Source organism: Pomacea canaliculata, linkage group LG4 (assembly GCF_003073045.1).
Source record: "Pomacea canaliculata isolate SZHN2017 linkage group LG4, ASM307304v1, whole genome shotgun sequence".
Taxonomy (NCBI): Eukaryota; Metazoa; Mollusca; class Gastropoda; order Architaenioglossa; family Ampullariidae; genus Pomacea; species Pomacea canaliculata.
Window position 1 is genome coordinate 26,088,974 of NC_037593.1, and position 27,317 is coordinate 26,116,290.

At 38.9% G+C, this 27,317-nt stretch overlaps 2 protein-coding genes across 3 annotated transcripts in view; one reads left to right on the forward strand and one right to left on the reverse strand.

Annotated features, from left to right (window-relative positions):
- Nucleotides 1–873: 873 nt before the first annotated feature.
- The window catches only part of LOC112561972 (structural maintenance of chromosomes flexible hinge domain-containing protein 1-like), a 38,577-nt gene continuing 12,133 nt past the window's right edge, over nucleotides 874–27,317 (reverse strand). For both annotated transcript variants that reach the window (XM_025234858.1, XM_025234857.1), the window contains exons 24-46: nucleotides 26,710–26,846; nucleotides 26,279–26,413; nucleotides 25,920–26,082; nucleotides 24,160–24,227; nucleotides 23,671–23,816; nucleotides 23,386–23,512; nucleotides 22,300–22,380; nucleotides 21,564–21,719; nucleotides 21,011–21,136; nucleotides 20,078–20,157; nucleotides 19,807–19,964; nucleotides 18,966–19,084; nucleotides 17,951–18,009; nucleotides 17,552–17,636; nucleotides 16,894–17,025; nucleotides 16,560–16,703; nucleotides 15,952–16,084; nucleotides 6,472–6,591; nucleotides 5,697–5,782; nucleotides 5,092–5,402; nucleotides 3,874–4,223; nucleotides 3,412–3,570; nucleotides 874–2,944 (exon numbers count right to left, since the gene is read on the reverse strand). In XM_025234858.1, the coding sequence (XP_025090643.1) occupies nucleotides 2,688–2,944; nucleotides 3,412–3,570; nucleotides 3,874–4,223; nucleotides 5,092–5,402; nucleotides 5,697–5,782; nucleotides 6,472–6,591; nucleotides 15,952–16,084; nucleotides 16,560–16,703; nucleotides 16,894–17,025; nucleotides 17,552–17,636; nucleotides 17,951–18,009; nucleotides 18,966–19,084; nucleotides 19,807–19,964; nucleotides 20,078–20,157; nucleotides 21,011–21,136; nucleotides 21,564–21,719; nucleotides 22,300–22,380; nucleotides 23,386–23,512; nucleotides 23,671–23,816; nucleotides 24,160–24,227; nucleotides 25,920–26,082; nucleotides 26,279–26,413; nucleotides 26,710–26,846 (3,332 nt within the window). In that variant the 3' untranslated portion in view covers nucleotides 874–2,687. The remainder of the gene's footprint in view (nucleotides 2,945–3,411; nucleotides 3,571–3,873; nucleotides 4,224–5,091; nucleotides 5,403–5,696; nucleotides 5,783–6,471; nucleotides 6,592–15,951; nucleotides 16,085–16,559; nucleotides 16,704–16,893; nucleotides 17,026–17,551; nucleotides 17,637–17,950; nucleotides 18,010–18,965; nucleotides 19,085–19,806; nucleotides 19,965–20,077; nucleotides 20,158–21,010; nucleotides 21,137–21,563; nucleotides 21,720–22,299; nucleotides 22,381–23,385; nucleotides 23,513–23,670; nucleotides 23,817–24,159; nucleotides 24,228–25,919; nucleotides 26,083–26,278; nucleotides 26,414–26,709; nucleotides 26,847–27,317) is intronic.
- Nucleotides 6,598–15,945, forward strand: LOC112561973. Its single transcript, XM_025234859.1, has 6 exons — nucleotides 6,598–9,342; nucleotides 10,316–12,548; nucleotides 13,140–13,290; nucleotides 13,764–13,992; nucleotides 14,404–14,684; nucleotides 14,913–15,945. The coding sequence occupies exons 1-6, from the start codon at nucleotides 9,148–9,150 to the stop codon at nucleotides 15,022–15,024; spliced, it is 3,201 nt and encodes a 1,066-aa protein (XP_025090644.1). The 5' UTR covers nucleotides 6,598–9,147; the 3' UTR covers nucleotides 15,025–15,945.

Genomic DNA, 27,317 nt, shown 5'->3' on the forward strand with positions numbered 1-27,317 from the left:
ATGTCTGTGTGTCCTAGAAAAATGAAGAAAAGCATTTGAGCGCATGCAAGTATTAAACAGGGGGATCTCACCCCGAGCCTGTGAGAGATCGGGGGGTTTGACATTTCTGACTTGACAACAGTCCAGGTTGGACGAATTGTTAACAGAGAAAACAGGAATCAATCTGTGCGAGGTTTAGTGATTCCTTGTCCAATCAAGGTAATCTTTTACATGATTTGCCGATGTTAAAATTCGTGGGGTTTTAAAAGACAGAATTGCATTTCGAATTTGAGCAGAAAATATCAATGCATGTTAGTTAACTTTGCAACAAGTGTGAGAAAGAGTCGATGTAACTGAGGAGTGAGTTGCAAAGTAATTCTGTATAGATTTAATAGCAAGCAATGAGTTTTAAGGAATCACTTGGAGACAATATAAAACTACGTAGCCAAGACGCCGAGTGTGTACTCCATCTGCTTGCGAGGGGAAGCTGAGTGCACTCAGTAGTGTAGACGAGAGTTCACTAAAGTTCCGATACCCATCCAGCATGTTATTGGTATTAGTGAGAGAATGTTATTTGTATTAGTGTTTAATAAGAATTTATTAATTTAGAGGAAAGGTGTCAGTTTATTTTGTCAGATTATTTGTAAAAGAGTTTATATTTGTCCTTGCTTTTGCAATATTACAGGTTATCTCCGAATTACTTGCTTTTGGGTGACCACAATATAACAAAACGGGAAGCCCTCGTGCAGATGTAAGAGACAAGGTTATGTGTTGTATGCCTCTGCGTTTCTAACAAGGACGAAGGCAATCACTTATGTTCAGTTTACTGTGGAATCGACTCAAGGTGTAGCAGACAAAAAAAACACGATGGTCATGTTAGTGAATGCAAATAAATTAGTTTTATCAATAGCGTTTTCACATGTCTCTTTATTTACTTGAAGACATGACAAAGTCTCGACGTGTGGAATTTCATCACTCATTCTTAATCAACAACATTACCTCCAGTAGCAAACTACAAGCATTCTAACAGTTCACACTGGGGCTGTTAGTTTACACACATACAATTTAACAAACAGCATCAAAAAGAAATCATCAGTACACGTATATTAAAAGTGGTAACTTCATAAAGAAATTAAAAAAATTCCAAATACAAATAGTGATGAAATATGCTGCCTTATTATGGAAGTACAGGTGAGACTTGCACACATACACTCACTGCAGATGTTATCTGCTTTGTTGCAGATGATCGGAATTATTTAGAAATGTAGCTATCATACAGTTCTCACCTGCTACTGAATTTGTTAGGATATTTACATCTGTAGTCCCCTCACCTGTTTGCTAAATACAGCCGTTACACGCTTGGCTTTTTTTTTTTTTTGTCAAGTATGAGTTTTCTGGTACTCTAATTGCAAGAAATGCTTTAGTAATAACAAAATAAGCACACTGTAAAAAGAGCTTTAAATAGAGAAATATACAAGCAAAAACGTTTTCAAAAGCGGTCATTCTCTAGAATTTTCTGTCATCTGCAGCATTCCAGGAAGCACAGATTGTGGCTACAGCACACATACTACGGTGGACTGTGTGACAGCAGGATTCTGAGGCCAGGAATATAATGACAATGCGACGATAGCAATCCACTGTCACTGCAGCAGGAATCCAATGACACTTTATCCCAGCAAGAATCCAATGACAGAATTTTGTCTCAGCAGGAACTATGGTGGAATCACAAGATGAATAGTGGTATTCTGACCTTAGGTTGTTTCATTCACTGGTTTGTTTCACTGTAGTTTTTACCATGAATCAGACACTCAAAGGCATCCACTGACCTCTGCTGTTTGTACCCTTTTGGTCCAGCACACACATTTTTCCCAGTCACAAGACACTGGCTTTTAGAAAACAATCCACCTAAATATCAGAAAACTCGTTGACATAACCTGCTAAATCTGAAGTCTAGTCTATCAATGTCATCTAGATGCCAAGCCCAAATATCAAGGCTACTAATCCTAAATAGTGTTAAAAGAAGAGTGCCTCTTCAGTAAGCTTGGGGCCAGAGGTGGTGAGAAAACCCTTTACTGTCTGTATATTCTGTCTGTGTATACTCACTTTTTTCCTCATAACATTTTATGAAAGGAAAAAACAGAATTGAATCTTGCATTCAAACATCTGAATCTTTAGATCCTAGTGGTCCAAAAGATGACATGTTCACAGAGATGAAATATTGCTTGTCATTCACACATGTAATATTTAATGTAATATTTAATGAATTTATTGATGATGCACAAGTACACAGAAAAATGAGTTTTCAATTTTTCCTGATTAAGTAAATGCAACCACAGTAATGAAAAACCAGCTGAATTACAAACAACAGAGTATTCTGAAACTTTTCCCAAATATACAAAATAAAATACAGTAAAAACACCAGATGATATGATAGGATTTTCTACTAAATTGCCTTAAATATACAAAGTAAAAAAGATGTGAAAGCAGCAACAACTAAGCACCATTTGCTTCTTATCAACTAATAAAAGTTTCCTTTAAAACAACAAACACATCACCAGCCTCACATTCAAGAGAAACATCCTGTTCTTTCAGCCACTGAACTCCGCTGATGCCTGAAACTGCAGATTCAGTCTTGCTTCTGTGTGGATGTCTCACTCATAAGCTGTGCATCTAGGAAAATACTGATGTCTTCAGAAAGTGATCTTAAATCAAGTTTTTCTTAACCTCTTACGGCCGTCGTCGGAGACAACTGTTGTCATGGAAGCGATGCGAAGACTGGTGCGTGTTGGAGTGAGGCTTGGATCACTTTCAGATAACTTTCCCATGCTGCCATTGAGCGGTGACTGGAACAAGTTGCTGGCTGAGCCCACTGATCCTCGTGAGCGTTTGGCTGGAGTCGGTCCATTACTTTCATGGCCTGACGCTTGAGACACAGCTTGTCTTAGACGAGATGGCGGGCCCACTCCTGTTGAAATGCACCAAGTGCTTGTTAAGAACATAATAATGACACCAGACATACAAACGTGTCAAGATATATCCCAGCACACCTTCAGTAACAGATGTACACCTAGGATGGAGCAGTTATAAATGTACATCAGGTACATAAAATGGACATGGACTTGCCAAAGCTCCCAAGATGGGAGAGAGAATCTCCTTCACTACCTCTCCCTTCTCAACTCAGTGCTAACTGAAGGAAATATGCCAAGTCACACAGGTCAGTCTGCACAACATCCTGGGACATCAGGCTGTACCAGGTTTTTTGTTGCTTTCCCACAGCTATCAACTTCTTTTTATCCACCAGCTATAGGGACACCATCATTGATACTTAAGCATGGGACAGATGATCAAAAATATATTTACAGGAAGGTGGTCAGAAGATGCAATGAACACCTGCCAGAAAAGTAGTTTTACACCTGAGATGATGACACTCACCTAGTTGCCTCTCCACTTCCAGAAGCTGAGTCTCAGCCTCCTGACACTCCTTGTACTTGGCCGCCATCTCGGGCTGCTTCTGAGCCACGATAACCTCCTGCAGTTCATCTTGGGCCTGAACATGGTGCACCAGTGCCTCCTTGTAGTGCTCTAGTGACTCTGCAGCATCACAAACACAATTTATGGGGATACACTGTATGCTGCATTGAGACAATCATTGTTTTTGGAGAATTCATAGAAGTCATGCCCTTTTCACACTTGTTTTTTTTTCAGCATTATCACTCATACAAAGTTTCTTCTTCATGATGGCTGTTGATTTCCAGAGGCATGATCTTTATTATTATATGCCAAGTACAAGAAGACATCAAGACCAAGATAACATCCAAAAAAAAAAATAAATAAATAAAAAATGCACAACTAATTCTCAACAAACTTTCAGCAGTTAATATTGCTTCTGCCTACCAATCTGTGTGCAGAGAGCATGGTAGGCCATGGGCAGAGGCTGTCCAAACACTGCCCCACGCAGCTTTTCAACAGACACTGCCTTGTTCATTGTTCCACCAAACTTTCCATTGCTGCGAATTCGATCCCCCTGCCAGGTAAGTATGGTAGGGCAGTGGCTGTGTTTGATAATTTCTTGCCGATAAGCATTGGCATGCTCTAGATTGTCTAGGATGAGAGTGTCGCCCAACAGCATCCCAAACACCAGACGACAACTTTCCTGCTCAGAAGGGAATTGCAGCAAGTTGCGTGCATACATAGGTTGTCCTGCAGGTTTCCAGGTGGGCCGGTACCGCACATGAGGCAGTGGCCTGTGACAAGAAAGAATTCATGTCCAAACAAAGGAAAGACAATTTCAGTAACTGACTACCAAAACAATTCATACGCCTGATGAGTAAAATCAGATAGCTTCAGTTTTAGAAACCATTTTTCAGAAGTATGCAATCATAGTAAGACTTCAAATGCAGACTTTTCTGTCCTGGAATTTTCATCCAAGCAAATGTAAGCAGTTACCAAACAGTAGTACGATATGTTAATACGATGATAATTTTGAGAAACATAATGAAGTGCCATACGACTTGGAAGATCTGATCCCAAAACAGTGTTAACCACTGTCATAGAAATCTCATCAGACTAAAGCAATAGCAACTGACAATATCAACCTAACTAAAATCACTTTTAAGACTCTATATAATGTTATTATTTTTAATACAATTGAATGTCAGTAAAATTTTACCTGACATCAATCATGCTAATGTTTCCTTATTTATGAGTTCTGCTATCTAAAGTTTCAAACTGATTCCACATACATATCTTCTGAATTTAATTTAGTAACATAGCTACATACAGTAAAGTCCTCACAATATTACTGACAAATTTTTGGAAACTAAAACTTTGAGGAAAATGCTGCACAATGAAATAAATTTTACTATAAGTTAACTGGTATACGTATAAACAGGAGTTGAGATCCTATGGTATACTTCTGGTCAGGAAAACATCACTAACCTACTAAGACCCAAAACATGTTGAAAGAAACCAAAGTACATAAAAAAACACAAAAAACATGAAGCAAACGAGGAAATGCCATGTAAACAGTGGTCTTAGCTGGGAACTGATTTTCTTTCTTATCAACTTTATAAGGAAAAAAAGTGAGAACATTTTAAAATGGCTGCAACTCACTTGCTCCAATCAGGCAGATTTTTTCGAAAGATGGAGTCCAGTGGCAACACTTGTTGGCGGCCTTGAGTCCTGCTGTATATTTCCTGGGCCTTTTTGGTTGTATATGTCACAACACAATCCATGTCCGCCGACATATGCCAAGAAATAACACGAGCGATGTCAGAGTTCTCGATAAGTGCCAGGTGGCCTATTTTGCCCAGAACATCTGGTTCGTCAGGAGCTGGTGCTAGGCCACATGTACGCCTAGGTGTGCTGAGAATTTGATCACGCTCCTTAATGCGAACACCTATTAGTTTCTCAACTGATTCAATCTAAAACAAAGAGCATATTTAAGGACTGCTTTAGTTCTTTCATTTTATAAAAGACTTGAAATATGTCTCAAGATAAAGGCAACATTAAAATCAGTTTATCACTGACCAAAGAATTTACTGGAACTGGTGATCCTAGGTTGAACATTTCCAAATGACCAACAAACACATGCCATCATTCTATTGTTAAGATGCTAGAACTTCATGCAATCTGTGTCCATAAAATACAACTGAGATGGATGATGAGCAACTGTAGGTCTTGTTGTCCAAGTCAATGAAATAATGATGGATACATACATCTTCAAGCTGAGCATCAGGTATGTTTTGTTTCCTCAGCTCTGCTCTGAGATTTTGCTCCTCCTGTGCTGCATCATGCAAGGCAACTGTAAAACATTCACACATATAAGTGTTTTTGTTTCATATTCAGCAAGCTACAATGGAAACATCTGGAAGATCTAAATGAAATTAGATGCAGAGATCACTTTTTTTTTTTTTACTGATATGCAATCATCCTTCAATATTAGTCACTACCAAATGTAAATTTGCTAACCTTTCATTCCTTCTCATTCCATGCTTTTTTGATCGTCACATAGCCCATTCACTCTATGCTTTTACCTTTTTATTTCACATTCAGCAAGCTCTGATTTCAGGCGATACATTACTTTGCTGTGTTTATTATTTTACCAACACTGTAGGATTGTAAGGAAATACTCCCTGCTTCTGCTCAATCTACAACCTTAAAGCATTTATAGCACCTATCCCAGCCCTATGATGGCAGCTTTAAAGGATGACGACAAGACCCTGAAGCAAATCCTAGTGTTTCCCAATGTTTATTATAACTGGTTGGTGAAGAACAGCTGATCAACCTGAAAACTAACCAACTGGGTCATTGCAAATTTGCGGTTCAGTACCTATTGTCCTATGTTCTGCTACTATTGCTTTAGACAGCCCACTCCAGTCTAGTATTTTTTATTGCTGGGTCTAACTTCTTGCATTATTAAAGACAACCTCACACCATCTACCTTGTGTGTCAGACAGTGTTAGGCAAGCTTCACTAAAAACATAAACCAACCTCGAAGTTCATCCACCAGTGACCTCTGTGTCTGGAACATGGTCTTGTATGCCTGAATAGTGGCCTGAAGACTCTCACGCTCTTTGGACAGGGCTGCCATCTGAGACTGTTTCTTTGCATCTGAAAGGAACCAATGAAGAATGAAAATACAATCTTATCACCTCATCTGCTGTTATTTTGCCTTAACCCTGTCCCCAGCATAAATGTGTGGGAAGGTGAGGGTTTGGGCAGTAAATATGCTTACACATGACAACAGTGAGAATGATGTATGCCTGATGGATTGGAACAGACTATGGTGTCTGATGCAAGTGAGAGAGAAAGTGTGGTCCATAAAAACAGCAAAATGAATGAGAATATCATTTGTGGAAATGATTTTTTTTCATGTGTCTGTAAAGTCTATTAAAACAGAACTTTAAAGACGCTTTTGCTCAAACAGATGGTTGCTCCTAATCAGGGTGTGGCTAACTGCATGCAGCTGGATTTTCTTTTAACAGTAAGAGATTCAATTTTAAAGTAGAGCTGGCAAAAGGTTAAGCAGGACGCCTCTCGAGGTATTAGTGATTGACAAACATCAATAACTCTGGGCCAATTCAATGGGACAGTAGTTGCTCATATCAAAATTATGATAGTTACAATTCTTAAGAGATGTTCTGCCTTTGGTCATGGCCATAATAATCAGTGTTTTCGCAACAATGATAATTTAATTGCACTTGCAGTCTAAGTGTAATAGTATATCTAGTGAGGGCTTGCTGCTCATGACTGACGATTGGTGAGCCTACCATCCTCCTGCTGTACCAACTGTCATGCTGATATTGTGACAACAATCAACATAAAGTTAGCAATGCCCTTGTGTGCATACCTACACCAAATTTGCTGAAACTCATGATGCCCACCCAATGACTGCAAACAGTTAAGAGAGAGAGAGTGGGCTCCAAAATTACAGGCAGGATTCACATTTGATATCAAGAACATTCAGCACTGCCACATATTTGTGCACAAATATTCATCTCCTCTGCAGTCCAGGCATGAACCCTGATTTCTCTCACAGCCTGCTTGACACTAAGGAAAATGAACCAATCAATACAGTTTCTTCTACAGAGTAAAAAATACATGGCATGGAGCTGAATGCCTCTGTAAATAATGCAAGACATGGAGCTGAATGATGTCTCAGCAGCATGGCCCAGACTTTCCTGATACCATACCTACTCTAGTAAGAGCACATCAAAGCAGAAATATCTACTAAAGATCTCCTTTTTCCTGCATCAACTACTTTGTCATAGAACAATGATTTCAAATTGTGTGTTTTAAAAGTCTTTCTGGAAAGCACACTGAGCTTGCCTTGAATTAAAAAAGTATTATTATAATCAATCAAAAGTTCATTTTAATACAAGGAAGAAGCTCAGATCTTTTTGATGCTTTTGATAGAATAGCTACTCTTGCTCTAGTCCTAATGGAGTCAGAAATTTCAAAAGAAGTTAAAATTTAAAAAATGTCTACATTTGCTCCAACATGTTGCAATAAATGTTTTCTGGCTCCTCCACATGGCAGAGTGAGTAAGAAAAGTTACAAATAAGAGTCTAATCTACTTGTGACAACTTTATCTCCCTAGGGTTTACTTGAACAACCATGTTTACTTGAATTTAGGTTCCACTTTGTCAAACAGCAATTATGCTACTTGCATAACAATTATGTTACCAATCAATTTTTTGAAAAAAAAAGGTGGGAGGGGAATTTAAGAGGTTTATGAGAGGTTATAAGGTAAAGACAAAGCCCCACTACAATGACATCAAGGTCTAACAAAGGAGGAAGGAAATGCTTCGTAGGCACCGTGGCAGTTTAAGACAGAAGACAAAGCCGTAAGTTCCCAGCAAGAATAAGTCTCAGGTGACTGAACAAGTTTACTGGTAAGTTTACTTGCAAATACCCTTCTTAACTGATGCCATCACTGAATAAACAAACCCTGCTGGTTACTAATGTCAGCTGACTCATAAGATGAATACTGCATACCCAGCTTCTGCAATAAAACTTGTAATTACTAACCTTTGAATGACTTATGGTAAAGTGTGGCTTAAGAACCTTTGAATAGCTTGTGGACTGAATTATTGCATGTTTGGCTTCACAGTACATCTTGGGAATGTCAGAATATGGATGTTTACTGTAAACATTTAGCTTATGTGGGCTTTACCATTAAACTGTCAGCCACAACATTTTGTATAGCACACGAATATTTTTATGATTTAGATAAACAAGCAATAACTTTGTAGCTTTATGACAAAATACTGAGGGTGTAGCATTGTTGGCATACAATACAATACTCTTATTATTGGTGACAGAGAAATAAGACTCTTATTTAGAGACATTGTGTCATAAACATCCAGTAATACTACTGTAAGACAATGTTTACTGTCAACCTGAAAGACATAGTTTGGAGCCCATGTGGCAAAAAGGTTGTGACAACTTCTAAACAAATTGCCAGTAAGAATCCACAACTTTCTCATCACCAGAACAGAGCTTGAAACCCATAATGTAAACTGATTGTAACAAATGTCCTTCCCCATGACCTTTTCATCAGAAGTTTAGAGCAAACAATACAGAACTGTCACAAATGTTGAATTACTATCAGACTTCTTATGAAGACATTAGCCAAGCTAATGTAAAGAATTTTGTGTTTGCCACATGTATGTTATGTCACCACTGAGACCTTATGACTGCTTTGCTAGAACATCTACTCCTGAGTTCATGGGGAAGCCCAAGCAGCCTGCATCTGCTGCAGGCACCATTCGCATCCATGCTACCAGCAATGCCAAAGGTCAGACTGAAATCGACCTCAGTCATCATAGTCTGACCTACATTCCCCTTCAAGTGTTTCAGGTGAGCGACTCTCCCTCTTCTGATACTGAGGATCCTGCAACCTGATTCTGGAAGCAAATTCTCTAAGACAAAAACAGTTTTATAAGCTTCTCATCTTCGTTCTAAAAAATGTTAGCAATGTTCTACTTTGCTTTTAATCCCTAGAAATTGTTACAAACCTTTACTTGTCTCGCGATCTTTGCCACTCTTGAAATTAAAGTTATTGTGAAAGTATAATGTGGTGGATAAGTTCATGAAACAATGTTGTGTGACTTTACATAAATTTCATGAGTAAGCAGGTCAGTTTATTTGACTGACATGATGATCGTAACTATTTCAGTCTATCTATTCACTTGTTCTAAGACCAGCATTCAGGCAAAGTCCTCTATGCAATTAAACCATAAGAGTTTTAATTAAATGAGTAGCCACTCATGCAGAACATGCATAGGCATATTTATTTATTTTTTATCTGAACACCACAGTACGTCATAAGAGTAACATTCTCACTTACACAAATATTATCGATGGCCACAACAGCACATAAAATGAATGCTTATTTCAACAACTGTAACACTCAAGAAATCCAACTTAACATCCTCCTCCCTTTAGCCTTAATTGATCTTGTTAGTACCTTATGTTATTTCTCCACAACTCTTGCAATTCTCTGGCATCTGTGCCATCCATACAAATCACATGTCAGCCCACTACTGGATATTTTCTGCCCAATCCTTCCCTCTTCTTTAGCTTTTTGTCTACCTCTTCTTCTACCTATTTCATCTTTTTTCAAGTCCTGGTGACCTTAACTTCCTTGGCATTAACCCCAAGCATTATCATGGCTCAGAATTTTATGTACAAATAATTACTCCCCACAGCCCCATTTGGGATAACCTGATCTGATCCTAGATGCAGTGTTTACTGCTCAAGAAGGATAAACACATTTAAGAATAAACATTTGTTTAAGATACCCAATTACATGGCCATTCTTTATGTCTAGTTTGCTCACCTTGAAGTTCTGAAGCTGTCCAACAATACCATAGACACTGTGCCTGTCATGATTTCCTATTTGCGTGGACTGCGCACGCTGCACCTGCAGCACAACCTCTTGACCCAGCTGCCTGAGACTCTTGTCAACTGTCGCCACCTGTCGGAGATTGACTTGACTCATAATCAGATGACCATGCTGCCTCGAGGGCTGGGCACGCTGAAAGAACTGCGTGTCTTAAAACTTGGTGACAACCTACTAGAGCAGATTCCCCATGAAATTGGTGACATAACAAGTCTTAGAGTATTAGATCTCCATGGCAACCACTTGTGGTACCTGCCATTCTCTGCTCAGAATTTGCACCATTTGGTTCGTCTCGATTTATCCAACAATCTCTTTGACCAGATACCTCTTGTTGTTACCAAAATGCCGTGGCTGCATGCCTTGAACATGGCTAAAAACCGGTTGGCAGCACTCCCACCAGACTTTGACCAACTACGAGCACTGCAAGAACTCAACCTGAGTGAGAATCAATTTGTTGCCATGGGCATGATGGTGGCCAAACTTCGTAACCTTAAGTACCTCTCTCTGGCTCACAACCGGTTAAAATTTCTTCCAAAACAAATGACTAGCCTGCAGAACTTGCGCGTACTTCACCTTCAGGGAAACGCCCTTGAATCTCTGCCTGATGATTTTCCCCACCTGAGATACCTGAACGTAGCCAGAAATAGCCTGGTCCAGTTTTCTGTTCTGCATATGGCTCACCTTGCTGCTTTGGATGCTTGTAGCAACAAGCTGCTTACAGTACCTCATGGTCTCTATCGTCTCTACCAGCTTCGGATACTTCGCCTGGCACACAACAACATTTCAGAGCTGGCTGAAGACATATGTCAGCTGAAGAAACTCCAAACACTTGACATATCGGACAACAATCTTTGTAGCCTGCCTGCTTCACTACACATGATGAGGAAGCTAACATCCTTCAATGTGCACGGGAATGAAAACATCAGCCGGCCACAACTGCTGGCAGCATCCGGCTTCATCACAAATGGAATTAAATCACCGCATGGTAAAACCACTTCACTGAACAAAAAGCAGAAAAGCAAAGATAAGAATAGGTTAATGCGAAAATCCTTTTCAATGCCATCTCTGCATAAGCCTATGCTTTTTGACCAAAATATAGCTTATGCCACACTAACTGATAAGAGTGCAGGTCTCCCTTCAACAAATGGTTACAACAGATCAGGTGTTACACCTCAGGCAGCGTGGCTTCAACAAAGAGCACCATGGGTCAAGGACATGACCCTGAATACAGCACCATCAATCTTCTACCCTCTGGACACCACTGATTTTGATACAGCAGAAATGCAAACAAACTTATCCGCCGAGAGTCTGGATAGTGACAGCACCAGCAGTACTTTTCATATTCCTTTTTCAAAGCAATCTTTCACATCAAAACTCACTGATCTTGCTCGTGAGGCATGTCTGTGTTCTGATGATGAGAATGATAATCCAAGGCAAAGCAAAGACCCACTAAGCGGACCTCAACATGCTACAATACCAAGAACACAAAAGAAGAAGAGTCTGAGGGATCTGTTCTGTATGACAACAAATCAGAATGCAGATACTGATGCACCTTCTGCTGCACAAAGTCATGCTAACAACATGGCGGAAAATGCACTCCCCCTGACATCAAAGCACCCAATCTCAGAGGGTGAAGGTTGCCATGACATATTTTATCAGCCATCTAAGAGTGAAATGAACTACATCAGCACATACATGTCTGCAGGTAACAGCTTAAAAGCAACACAAGAAACTGGTCAGACCTTCAACACATCTCTTCAATCTCAACAGTTCCAAGCACCAGTGAAACATAACAAAATGATCAACAATGCTAGCCAGCTTTATGGTCAGACAAGGCAACATCCTGAAGATGGCAGCACTGAGCAGCCCCTGACTATGCAAATGTGGACTCAAACACAACCATTCACAGGAAGTGTACAAAGCACGAGTACACAAACACAACTGGTACTCGACACCATCCAGTCCCCAGTTAAAGAGAACACCATCCAAAATCACTCTGCAATGTCACCTTCCCTTCCTGCAGCGGGTCATCAAGGTAACTTCATCATGAGAAAACGTCACCCTCCACCCTTGTCTCCACTCAGTCCTAGTTCACAACCCAACTGGTCAGCTACTTCTGGCATCCAGTCCAGCTCTGAGACAACACCTTATCCTAGTTCAGGTAAGTTCAGGCAAGGTATGAGGAGCTACTTTATCCTGAATTTAGAGCAGCATATGTTTTTATACATTTCTGTCACATTACAGTTTATCGAACTTTGTGAAATTTCAGTCATATTCTAAGACCCTCTCATCTGAAATTTCAGTCATGCTCTGATATCTATTCTAGTTCAGGTAAGGCTAAACCATGAGATCATAATTTAGATTGTTGTATCTTAAGCTGTTATTAGTATACTGTTCTGGCATCACAATATTTTATAGGTTTAAACATATTATTATAATACTTTATAAAGAATTAGTACTTTATAAGATGTTAATAATTCTCAATGTGTGTTCACATTTAACATAGTGTTATATCTATGATCTTAATGTTTAGTTTAATAGTTAATGACTCGTCACCAGTTTAATATTTGCTACATTTTGATGACTCATAAATCATTTATGTGCAGTCCCACTGCAAACAATTATGATTGTGTTCTAACACTTGAAACACTCTAAGCACATTTAGCCTCATGATTGCTTTCATAAATTATAATACCGTAGGTAAGTGTTTCCCTTCCACAAAATTGTCTCACAACGCTGTTGTGGTTGTCAGGGCCTAAAACTGGGAGCCACTCTCATGAGGGAGCCAAACAAGGGAAGGGAATAGACTATACACTGCTTGGTATGTGCAGTCAGATCCAAACAAAACTCCACAAAGACCTGCTGCAGCCTGTTATTGGCTTTAGTGGAGGCCACAGCGGAAGGTATGTGGTTCAAATACTCTTGAAATCAATTTTATGCATGCCAATCGCTTCATAACCTTTTTTTTAAAAAAAAGGTACATAGTAAGAAGAGCCATAAGACCTGAATTAAAGCTATAAGTTCTGCAAAGATTTCTCATATACAGTCACACAGAATTATCTTGATACCTGTTATATCACCAACCCCGCCTCTAGTGACACTTCATTGCAGAACAGACTTCCCTTAAAGTTACTTTGAGTTATGAACCTACAAACATATCTGCTTTAAGTTGCCTTCCTTGCCTCTTGCCCAACTTTTCAGTTGCATGGATGGTAGCAAGATAACAATTTGGGACTGTATATCTAAAAAGATGTGGTTGTAAGGGCCTAAAACCATAATAAAACAAGATCAAAAATAGTCAAAATTTATAACTGTGTAAGTCTGAAGTTCTGCAAAATGGTCTCCAACATTCAAAGTTTCATTCAACCTTTCCCAGGTTCTCTGACAAAACCACCTCTAAGGAAGCTGATGGTATGTGGCCAGCCCATCATGCAGGAGGCGAGCTGTTGGCTGATGGGGTGGTGGAGGGGGGCCTAGAGTACAGTCCAGGCGAGACTTTCACCACCACAGGAGATGGTGGCCACTATATGTCCATTTTTTGTCCACACGTACAAGTGTCTGTCCCTCCAGGTGCCATAAGCTCCATATTGCATGTCACACTGCAGGTGAGAGGCTGTATTGCTCACAGTGCAAATGATAGCAACTTCAGAGGGTGAGAGGTCACACAACCCAAGTTAACTCACAAGACACTGGTGATTTACTGCATAATTTTGACCACTATTTCATTAACGCAGAGTGACCGAGCGTTGCATGATCATGATATACTGCATGTAAGGCTGGGCCTCATGCTTAAAGGTTACTCAGGTCTTTAAAGTACATGATACCAGAATCCTGAATGTTAAAAAGGACTAGAAAACCTTCATAGATAGAAAAAGGGCCAGATAAATATCAATAGTCCAGTAGTAACAATTAATATGGAAAAGATAAAACCATAAATCGCTGAAGTATGCATGGTTGCAGCTGTCTTGGGTAACTCTTACCAGGCAGATGTTGCCTGACCATTTTTTTTTTTTCAGCAACTGACAATCTCGCCAGCTCTTTTGGAAGCGCTAGGCCACATCAACAGCCACATCTCTAACATAGTATCCCTTGGCCCCATCATCTTCCTCAGTGCACTGGAAAAAACAGCCTTCACCTCCCCCGTGACCATGACCATCCCCTCCCCGCCCAAGGCAAGGGGTCAGCAGGGTCATCTTGTGGTGGTGTCCGTCTGCAATGACAACACCTGTATACCATGTGCCACAGGGTATCAGTCATCTCGGCATGAGGTGACACTCACCTCCTGGCACATGACAGGGTAAGTCACATAGTAATTTGAAGATCACATGAGATTTTCCATGCCTAGCATTTTTCCCAGTTCATATTTAACATGAATGGCATGAGACATAACTCTTGGATCATGTATATGACACAAACAACAGAACTGCACTTTATGCCTGATAGTATCTATAGAAGAGACTGAGTGTAGACTTTGTTCCTTCAGTAATATTGTGTTTTTGTTTTTTCTCTGTGAATCTGAATACAGGAAAGTGGCCATGCAAACGAAAGCCAAGTGCAAGTACAAAGCTTGTAAGTCAATGGAGCAACTTCTAGCCACCCTCAACCTGGTCACCATGAACACCACTGGAAATGCTTAATTTGACTGCTGGACATGCTTAACTTAGTTGATTTAATTTTATCGCATAATTTAGGTTGTCATAGCCATATCAAATAGTAAGCCTGTGCTATGCCCAGTTTAGAGGATACCCAGAACTGTGTGGTCACCATGAATGACTCTAGCTACCTTTAATCCGATCACCATACACACTGCTGGTGTTCTTATAAGAAAATCATTCACAACTCTTAACCTGTTTACTGTACAATGTCACCAATCACTTTTAACCAGAAATCACAAATGATGTTGGGTACCGTTGGGTAGTCATTATGAATGTTACTGGCCTATTTGTACTTTTGTCCCAATATTTTGCCAACTGATTCCCAAACTTTGCTTTGCTCTTTACCTTCTACCATCTCCAAACAATGTTCTATGCACCAATCTAACCAGTGATACCTCACACATCAATCCCACCAACAATGCTCTATGCACTGATCCCACCAACCTTTGCCCTAGGCACCAATCCCACTAACATTGCTCCATAGCTCTATGCACCAATCCAACCAATTGTAGCAACAGGCACCGATACCACTATATATAACAAAGACTCGTTAACAGTAGTAGACAGCGCTTTGATGAAAATAAAATTAGTTTATGCCAGTTTACATACAAACTTATTCACTGTGAATTTGGTCGAGGGATCTGTAAACAAACTTCACTGAAACAGGAAAGTAAACAGTGTCCAGTTAACATGCCTCTTACTTCTGTTTGAATGGACGAGTGTTCATAGAAAGTTTAAAGCAAGTGGCCGCTTGAAACACATGCTGTTACTATAAAAATTAAATACAAATGCTACAATGTACACACAGGTACATTCTTTAAGCCCATGCAGGTTAATACTTCAAAAATAAAACAGCAAATCTAACAATGATTTGGTGCAGCAAATGTCACACCTGAAAACTAGACTCACCATTGTAGAAGAGGAAAGGAATGTTGTACACGGGAATACTACGGTTACGAGGTATTGCTGAACAGGACACTGTGCAGTGTATGCTGTACTCCATGCCATCCTTGCCTGGGGAGTTCTCCTGGATTGTCACATTCTGCACATAAACATGACCCCATCTGAGTCTCACATAAATGACAATCACGAACATCCTTGCCCTGGTTTTGGTCTTTATACTCTGACATTTATGTTCATGTCCTTACAAACTGTATGCATTCTTAGGCCATCTGTTGCTATATGCTTGTGAATTGTGGTACCCTAAGTTGCACTTGTGATTCCTCAAAATAATTTTCAAATTATATGAAGCCACTCCCACAATTTATATAGGAAGCTTGGGCAGCTCCAATTATGGATACAAGCAGAAGGTAGAATGCTCAAGTATTGGTTTTAATTACTGGTTCCAGAAGTTCCAAAAGCTTGATGAAAGTGTCACTAAAGACAACACTGTGGTAAAGATGACAAGAAATGTTAACAAATTAGTGTGAGATCGTGCAAAGCATAAACATTCTACCAGAGGTATCAAGACAGGGTAATTTGTTGCTGACATCAAGAAGACAAATGTTAATTCTTACTTGGAGTGTTGCCTGGCCATTTTTCATTGGAAAGCTTGAAGTTCGTGTACCACCAACAAGTGTGGGGATCTCAGTGCCCGGTCCTAAGATTGTGAGAATTACTTCCCCATCATAACCTTCTGTGACCAAGTTATCATATTTATCCTGCAAAAACAAAAATAATAATAAGATAATGAAATCTCTTAGTGGCGACATCTAGTGGTTTACACAAAAATGAAAACTTTTAATTCTGTAAAACACGGCTCTAAAACTGAAACCCAGAAAATGCTGTTTAGAGTCTACAATAACTGCAAGCATATGCATTCCTTTTCCACACTTTCAAACTTCCACTGACCTGAAGCTGTAATTTCAGATTTCGCAAAAGACATCGACTCCCAGGACTGCGAGTGTTGGACACTGTTGGCATCCCTAGCGTCTCCTGAGGGCAAAGCTTGACTGGCTGACCGGCCTTTAAGTTGACAGGCACCTGGGGCACATTAGGTCAGAGATTTGTACATGAAACATTGTGAGGTCACTCTTGAGGTCACAGTGTACATGCCTCAAGATCACAGTGCATAGGATACATTACAAGCCCTTAAGGCTGCAGTTCATGAACACTTTACAATTCCTAGAGGTCACAGTACTGAAAACACATGATAAGCCCTTGAGGTTACAGTGCATAGAACATATTGCAATGCCTCAAAATCTTAGAATGATTCTGCAAGGTCACAACACAAAAAATAGGTTAGAAGGTTACAGTATCTGAAACACATTGCAAGTTCTGATTTATAGTACATGGAACACATTACAATCCCTAGAGGTCACAATAAAGGAACACATTATAAGATTTATGTGTTACACTAAACAAAAATCACTAAAACTGCTAAAAACTTCCATTCCAGTTTAAAAATACGGTCTGCTAACAATTTATTGAGAAATGAGGTGTTAGAGACTACACTTTTTCTGTGGCCAGCATTTTGTGAGGGTAATTCTGTACTTAATAAGATACTTACAGCACTGCTGTAGAGCTCATACTTTCCATCAAAATAGACAAACATTATAAAATAGGCACCTGCTCCCTCTGGTGCGGTGTGATTCCTGCAGAAGATAACACACCAACATATGTGTAAACAAATTCAGTGAAACATATCATACAATAAAATCCGCAGAGAATACTCAGTGTTGACCATGATAATGGTGTATCCTCTGACCTTAAAAACAGATTCTACATTCTTAATATGCCTGAGTCCTGATCTCTCTCACACAGGTTTTGGGAAGTCCAGTCATGATGCTGGCTTATTCTGTCTATAGTAAGTCCACTATTTATTCTACAGAAAAAATGCATACTATGCAGAGAATTTCTTCTCCTGACTAGAATTTAAAAAAAACAAAAACAAAAAAAGGCAACTTACCTAAAAACAAACACACCGGCTGAAGACTTGCTGGGTGTGTCTGGACTCAAGGACAATGCCTATGACATAAACAGAGCAGTATGGTCAGAACATGTTTCAATATGATACTGACAGGTTCCCAGATTAGCCTTGAGGTAAATAAAATTACTCGAGGCCTCCCAAAGATCCCAGTCTTGGGACCCATCAAATGTCCCAACTTTTTCCTTCATAAATGACAATGGTTTTGTCTTTCATCTCTATGCAGAAGAGAATAGTGATATCTAGAGAATTAAAGTGAACTCTGTAATTCTCAATATCAATTTTGTTTTTGTAACAGAGTATAAATGTAACTTTGTAGTGGAGAATACAAAACATTTGAAAAAATAAGCAAAAAAATTGAATGGACTAGTAATGTAGCTCAAAATGCTAGCAGGCTTGAAAATAATGCAGATCAGATTCAAGGGACAAAACCAAATTATTAAAGTATGACTCACACATTAAAATGTTTTCATGTGAATGCAGGCTTGCAATGTAAGATCATTTGTACAGAGGATTATGGGCATAAGTAATGTGGCAGAGAAGATACTTTGGGTAGCACTGTGGTGATTGTAGTTATTTTACTTAAAGAAGCAGAGAGAAGAAGGTATGGGTCAGGCAGTGAATAACACAAAGAAGTCAGTCAGCCGTTTATGCATGCTTTCCACAAAAAATATCATCTGAAGACTCCTGAGAGTGAAGGCACTTCTGTGCATATCTCATGGAGTAAGGATGAGCTTGATCAAAAATACATAGTTGATAGTCCCTCATCAATAACAATTGAAAACATCCTTCTTTCAACTACCATGTCATTTTAGTGATAAAGGGAGCCTACCCTATTCCAGCATTCTGATGGGCTACAGTCCATGCAATCTAGGTCATGACAGGCAAGCCCATTGGTGGAATAGAAATTTAACTCTTGTGTCCTATTGTTGAAAGTCTTGTGCAAAGCTCACAAAGTGCAGTTTATTGTGATGTGTGAATCACTTGTAAAGCTTACCATTGCTGGAGGAGTATTCTGTTTTGCACTGTCTGACTTCCACACTTTCATGGAAATGTGACTGGCTGTGGTGGTGTTTAGCAGTGAGTCATCTTCTGCAATCACTTTCACTGTGAACTCTAAAATTGTGAAAACACAACTGAATGTCTCATTAAAGGTGACTGCTTGTGCACTGAAGAATATTATAACAGACACACTGATCAGAAAGTGCAAGAATCCACATTTTTACATATGCTCTGTCACCATAAATGGATCATGACTATCAGCATACAAAATGGACACAAAAGAATGAGCCCAACAAATAAGGTATCTTACCAATCCAGATGGTTTGTGAAAGAGTCTGGTTCATCAATAATAAAGTAGCTAGAAAATCGATACTTGTTATGGTTGATGTCAATGTAAATAAAATCTCTTAATAAACATACGAGAGTAAATAGTGAAAACAAATCTGGTAATTTGCATGAATGTCTGAAACTTGTTTGCTTGTCTGTAAAATTAACAGATTTTAAACAAAATCTAAGTACAAAGCTGTTTTATTGACAGTTACAAGATATATCCACACAACTGTAAAAACTACTTCCTCCTTTTGTAATGCTATTCTGCTGATTCTCCTTGGTGTTTAATGTACATTACTCAGACTATAAATTTTATGTAAACAGAGTTAAAAGCTGGTTCTCCAGCTTAATTGACCTATGGTCAAATTAGGGTTCTCTACTCCAGGTATGCCAGGCATTATCTGCTTATATTCCAAATGCAAGTAATACTTGAGGTTGATAATTTTTACATAGAATTCCTAGCCTGAGTAACATTCAAGGTGACATGAAGGAACGTCTTGACCCACCTGGAAGAGTTTGGCCAACTACAAAGCTGGCATTTTTGCTGTAATCCACTTGCAGTTCCCGTGGTTTCATAGGATCTGGCTGGATGGAGACCCTAATTTTGGGGCCTGAGATTATGTTACGCTCAACTGTAGCCTTGAGCTGAAATTCAAACACACCTCTGCAAAAACAAGCAAGCCAAGGCAGTGTAAGAGTGCGTTACACTGGGTTACTAGTTTTGGACAAAGACAAAAAGAAGAAAATAATGAAGGAAAAAAAGAAAACCACACTTACGTTGGCCCAGACACGGTCAGTTTACCAAAATCTGCAATGCCTTCAGCATTTGTCTTCAGCGGCTGAGGTGAAGGTAACAACTAGGAAGACAACAGCACATAAAACATGAAATTAATAATAAAACACAATAAAAGTAAAACAGGAGACATGACGCACATTAAACAAGACCCACAACACAATGAACAACCCCAAAATAAAAGGTAAAGTTCGCCAACTAGCTGTGTTTTAGGTCGATTAGAGACCTCTCTTTTCTCGGGGCCAACTCTTGGGGAAGGCAGTGCTTATCTCCTCTTTCTTGCTGCCTTACCTTCCTCAAACATCTGCAGAGTCGGATACTCATTCTTAACAACTGGGTTGAATGAGGGAAATTTGCTGTGCCACATGGATATCAAAAACCAGTGTGCCTCTTGGTTCAGATGCCAGTATCCTATCCACTTGGTTATCCATTCCCAAAACATACACAGTCATACCAAAGTTGTATGGTATTCATTCTCATTAAGACTACGAAGGTTTCCATGGGCCGAACTTTAGTGCAAACTAAACCAAATTTATGATTAAATAGTAGAATAACTAAGTATATGTGTATTGACAGAGCTCTAAAAGTTAAAGCTAATGTTGATACCAATGGGCATCATGCATCACTGAAACTAGCCCATCATGTGAATTTTCAAGTCCATACTGGTCAGAACATTTTTGATGTATTTGGAAAATTAATGAAAAACAATGTAGAGCATTTGAAACTAAATGAGTTTACTAAAAATTTTTCAACAACAATTTCATAATATGGTGTACATTTACAGCGAGTAGCCCATATTGAAACCAGAAGAGGTCTACAACAAATTGGGATGAAGGTTATATGCATAGTTCATACTCAATTAAATTGACAAAGCATACAAATGCACAACAGTGACAATGCATAAGACTCTATCCTACCTTAAATTTTGCATCTTTTGTTATGTGCACTCTTATGTCTGCAGTGTGTGAAGGGTTGCCCTGAGCATCAAGCAGGTGAGCTTTGACTGGGAAGGGAAGTTCATTGTCTGTGTAAACAGTGACAGGCTGCAAATAAAAGGTACAATTTTGCCTGTTATAAAAATTGTACAGAAAATATTACTTGTGTTAGTGAAGATTGCAGTCACTTAAAAGAAATGTAAACTAAAAGACTATTAGAAGGGGTGAGAAATATACAATGTTGATTGTAAATTGTCTTTCTTTGATACTTACCAGACAACCCAACCATAGCTGTAGCCTTAAGACTCTTATGTTTGGGTTGTCTGGTAAAGTTAAAGAACAAACAGCTTTCAAATAAAATATTACTGGTTTAACCTTTTCTCCAGCTTATATGTACAATGGGTTCTCTTCTTAAAAACTAAATATAGTGGTAATGTTAAGATGTATTTCAAAAGATACATGGCAAACATCAGTAAACAAACCTAAAAAGAAAATAATTATTAAAACAGACTAAATTCTGGATAAGTAGACTAACCATTTCTGGATTCCAGTCTGGCATGTCCAAGGATACAGGAGGCCCCGAGACAACATCGCATGGCACAATATCTTGAAGCCCAGAGTATGACAGAGACAAGCGATGAAGACCCACTCGCTGAGTGTCAAACTGCACATTCTGTACTACAAGAGAAGGCTGAAACACACACAAAAGCAGATACTGTAAATTGATAATTTACAATTCATAGACAACATGATGCCCTAATTTATAATTCGCTATACAAAATGCATGAATTCCTCAAATTGACTTACGCACTTTTCTAGTCATCTTGCACATTAAACATTTATATTTTAATTGCACCAAAAAGAAAAAAGAAAAGAAAAAAGACCAACCCAAAAACAAATGGAGAAAAAATGTCTCTTTACTTCTAACAATCATTTTATCTTTATAAGACACAGCACACAATACTGAAAGCTGGTGGAATAGCATCTGCGACATTTAGCAACAAGAGCCACTGGAATTTTATGAATTTTGATGCTCTTCTACATAGAAACAATTTGACCACATTTAAGACTTGATGAACATTACACTCTGAAGGTTGTCCACATGCCTAATTCACATGGGAAGAAATTTTGTCATCGTGACAATTTTCCACTAAACTTTATTGATCTGTCTGGAAGTATATTAGCATCTATCCTTTGTGCCTCTGTCAGGCATGCACTCCTAAAAAAGCGGCCAACAGTCCTACACATAACCTAGGGTTGCAGCCTCTTACCCCCTCAAGTGCTATTTTCAACTGGTCCTTCATCAGATCTTCAGATGCAACTACCAGCTCCTTCACAGCTGTTGGTGGAACCTAAGAAAACAATGACATCCCATTTTAAAATAAAAAGATTTAAAAGAAAAAAAGAAGAAAAAACACCAAATGAAAATGTCATGCAGGGAATCCAAAACCAAATGCACATCCCTAAAGTCAGGCTCATATACACATCTATACAAGCAACATTCAAACTGTCTTCATTCCAGTTCAGTGTCTTTTCTTTGTTGTTTAAAAATAACACACTGAATCTGTACTACAATCATCACTGTATTTAGTTCCTTTTACTGTGTAGCATGCATGTCCTTTCTTTCTACAATCACTTAACACCCTGGGCCCTGCGTGCAAGTACTGTCATCATGGCACCTAAGGTCACTTCACGTTAAGGCAGTAGCAGTCCAAATTACAAAGAAAATCACCAGTGTCCAGTGACTTAAAAGGCAATGAATAAAAGACTCATTGCTGAAATGTGTACTTTTTCTACACTCACATTCACTGTCCTTACACACTGTCAATATCATTTTCTGCACAGTCTTTCCATGCTGTCTATGACTTTCTACATGAGTTCTGCACTGTTCTTACATGACCCTCTACGTTTATTCTGCACTGTTACGAGTGCAGCCTAACACAATGGTTAGCATCTGTCACCAATACAGTGAGGATTGGCTGCTGTGAGTTTAAATCTTGTCTTGGGCACACTGTTCTTTCTCTGCATGTAGCATCTGTTTGCAGGGCTGGCTGCCTTGCTGTGATATAGCCTTAGTTGTTGGCTTAGTGTAAAATACCAATCCACTCCTCGTTCCCCCACACCGTACTTACACGCTATGACTTTCTACATAACCATGCAGTCCTCACATACATATCCTTCCACATAGTCTTTTTATTATATATCTTGCACTGGTCTTATATACTGTCATTTTCAACACATATTGCATATGTCCTAGTCTTCTTCCAAGCCCACACTATTCTGACAAATGCTTCTCCCCTACCCCTCTTATTCTAACCACTAAGAAACAATCTAAAGAAAACAAATCAACCACTTACTTGGATTACATTGCCATAGGTGTCAGTCAGAGTGACAACAATGTCTGCCTCCAAGACATGACCAAGCTCCACCCTTGCCTGACCCCCAACCTTACACTGCATGCGAGTAGCCTTGCCTGGCAGCCCTCTGGAAATGTTTGTAACCATAACAACAATATTACAAATAAACAAAATGTAATTTTAAAATAATTCATTCACTCGACAGCTAACCTCTGTATTATCCAGAAGGTTGTTTTCAAGTAAGTTCATTTGCATACAAGGTTTTCCATACTATCATCACTGCACCTGACAGAGAAATGGAAGTCAACACCATTGCCATCCATGACACTGACATGACAGTACTTCCAGTCACTGACAGATGTTGGCACTTTGATATCTGGCAGTCTTCCAGCTAGGATGGCATCTCTACTTGGTTTTGGCACCCAGTTCACCTGTAAAGAGAGGATCCTTTTTACTAAGATATAACTGGTACTTTAAAATACTTCAGTTAATGGCTTCTTTTATATAGCTTCTTTGCATTTTGCTGAAAGACCACCCAAATTCCTTAAAATGAATATAAACAACTTATTACTGCCACATGCACATCTAGCCTTTAATACTTATACACTTTCCCTCATACAATGGTATACATTATAAAAATAGAAAGCACTTAACTACATCAGCTAAAAAATAAAAAGTTTGGCTATTCCAAGCTACCATAAATTATTGTCAGTTAAATTACAAACTATAAAGGCTTTTCAAAGCTCATTAACCTCTTCAACCTTATCTACTTACCTTAACCTTGTTCACCATTTTATCGTCCATTTTGATTTCCTGGCCACCTTCATCCAGTATTCTGAACCCTGAATCATGGAAGGCAGCTTATCACATAATAGCGTAAAGCAACTGCCAGTTAATGAACAGCATGCATGGCTAAATTAAACTCAATAAGATTAGTTCCATAAAAGAATATTTCTTTAAACACTACTCTTAATGTTAATCACATATCCCAATCTAAGTGAATGCTGTCTGATGCAACACCACGGTGAGAGCACTGTATGAGCAGAGCACATTAAAAACAGCCAAGGATGGTGCCTTGCACAAAAATGCGGTGTCAGCTAGAAGGAAATAAACCAAATGGTGGGAAAGAATGGTTTGACCTAGAGGAGTGAGAGACAAGGAACTCATGCGCTATTGGCTGCCCTGGTGGTCATGCTTCATTAATTCCATTTGGCCCAGCAAGTACCTTCCCCTCCCTCCTCTGGGTCAAACTATTCTTTCCTGCTTTCTTTTTGGCTGTTAAAGGATGCAACGGAAGAGGAATTACATTTTCCTTCATGTTAACACTTCACACAGAAGGGGCATAATGGTCAGCTTGTTATTACCACTGACTGGTGAATCATGTACCTTTAAGGCTTTACCACTAAATCTGTGATGTTAACAGGTGGCGTTGTGTCCCTTTAATGTGAAATGTACCTGTAATTAACCCATAACATACCAAGTAGTGTTTTTATAGTGATCCTGCCATAACTACAACTAATTTACTCTTGATTTTTGTTATGTGAGATGCATAGGAAGACCAGCAAAACAGTGGCATGTGCTGTAGTGATGGCAACACATGAGTCTGTACCATTTATTTTAGTGAAATGATATAGATGGTTGTACAGAAATATTATACTGTAGTTGGATGTAAAAATGTACACACTGTTTAGATAAAATTATATAATCAGTTTTACAAGTAAAAATGTAGGCACTTATGAGGAAGAGTTATTTTATTTGATGACTTCTGTTGAAATAAATAAATAAAATATGTTATGTTAAACATGCTTGTATTACTGAAATATAGTTTCAGAAACCCTAAACACCTAATTTGAGAATCTATTACAACAGTCAGTTGTGAAATTACAAAATAAAATGGAGTCCTCTGAGGACCCCAGCTTGGTAAATGATGCTGACGACATAGGCTTAATATGTTAAGCAGGGCTTCTGCTTATGCAAAAAATTGCGTACAGTATGCATTAAAAGTTCGGAGGACCCCTTCAATTTTCGTCAATGGGGTCCCAGGAGACCCCTTCAAATTTGGGCGAAGAACAGATACAAAATTGGGTAAGTGTAGTCCAATCCATCGTAGCCCAATCTATTGTTGTCGTCTGCTACAAGGTGAGAGCTACTTCCCTTGCACTGAGTTTTTTTCCTTACCGGGAAGAGTTTCATTAACCTATTTCATGTCGTTGACAGCGTGGTTAAAATCATCGTCTCAGAAACGTAAAGAAAATGAGTACCCCAAGTACAGTGAGCATAAGCTTATCACAGATGCTTGCACACTCTTCATGGCACAGAAATCTCGCCGTTTCTGACTAGACATTACAGTGCTTTGTGTGCCCGAAAGGCAGTTAAACGAAGTAGTTGATTTGGTTTTTTTTTTCAACTTTGTAAAGTTAGCCGGGGACCCCTTAGAAATCTGAAGGGGTCCCTGGGACCCCAAAGAATTTAGCCTTAGCAGAAGCCCTGTGTTAAGGGTTAAGCACTTTACAAATGAGTAAATAGTAACTTACTCAACCCCTGGATTGTCTCTCCTACAACCCCCTCCACTTGATCATCTTTTTGTATCTGGGACAGTTTACCATCTTCTAGCTCTCGGAAGACTTCAAGCGAGCTTACATGACCACTTGGGGTGATGTGCAACTTCCTTTCTATGGCAGGAATGTTGCTGTAACCCTGAAATATCAAATAACATTACAGTGTATTTCTCTGTAGACCCTGAATCATCAAGCAATGTTAGTGTATTTCTCATGTATTTCTCTGTCTGTCGATGAAGTAATGGATGTGTGCACGCGAGCATAAAAATCAAGCAATAATTCTAATTAGGGCACTTTTTTCCGTCAACACATACCAAACACCACATTGTCCTCACCTGAAGTTGAAATGTTGCCGTTATGACAGTTTTTTCATCTAGTTTCTCAAGACATATGGGTTCTCCTGTCACCATGGTGACACCAGTGCTGTTACAGTTAACTGAGTAGGTGGGGAGACTGGGAGCACCAGAGAACTGAGGGAGAAAAAAGCAGAATAAATATTTAAATTGTGATAAACAATGCAAGGAAATGTTTACGCTCATAAACCAATAATGCCAGCTTCTCCCAATTACTTTATATTAAGTGGAAAAATATGCTGTATACGCAAAAGAAACCAGGTCCAAAAACTTCAAAAGACAGACATAAACTTGTTAAGTAAATTCAGAAGTAGAACACAGAGAGCAAACCCAACAAGAGAACAGCTCTCCTGCATCAAAGGATGTTTAATGAGAGGAACCACACAGGATGAAGCAGCTGAAAAATACTCTACCTTTGCTGTAACAACCAGCTTTCCATCACAAGTCAAATTGTCAGCTATATCAAACACGCTGACAGTGAAGGTTGGTGCACTGCCATTCTCAACACCCAATTCCTCTTCTGGGCTTACTGTCATGGAGGCGGGTGGACCTGGCACAGATAAAGCAACAATGAACAAGTTTGTATTATTTATAATATACAATTTACACTGTTCTTTACATCATAATAACTTCTAGAACATTACATACTGACTGTACACTGTACATATTTCATGTTCACTTGACAACAATTAAATTAGTGTATTAACATTACAAAGATTTATAGCAGACAGATAATTCTTGTTTCTAAACTTCAAACAACTGAAGTGCAGACATACCAAAAAGCACACATTAAACAAAATAAGCACCTTTTCTTCAACCCTGTTCAAGATTCTTGAATCAAATGTGGAGCTTTATTTTTTTGTCTGCTCAGGACTATCAGCTGAAGTTAGCATTTTCTATTCTAAATTTTGCCTAAGCAGAATGCTTAAAGTTCCTTCCTGAAAAAAAAATCAAAGATACTGGCAAACAGAATTAAACAAATATCTAGTCCTATTGTTGAATAAAAAAACAGTGATATATC

What these genes read in the sequence shown, in the direction of transcription:
- LOC112561973 (XM_025234859.1), top strand. Translation starts at nt 9,148, where the DNA reads ATGTATGTTATGTCACCACTGAGACCTTATGACTGCTTTGCTAGAACA. An exon ending in TATTGCATGTCACACTGCAG is followed by an intron (nt 13,993 to 14,403) that starts GTGAGAGGCTGT and finishes TTTTTTTTTCAG; the next exon opens with CAACTGACAATCTCGCCAGC. An exon ending in ACCTCCTGGCACATGACAGG is followed by an intron (nt 14,685 to 14,912) that starts GTAAGTCACATA and finishes ATCTGAATACAG; the next exon opens with GAAAGTGGCCATGCAAACGA.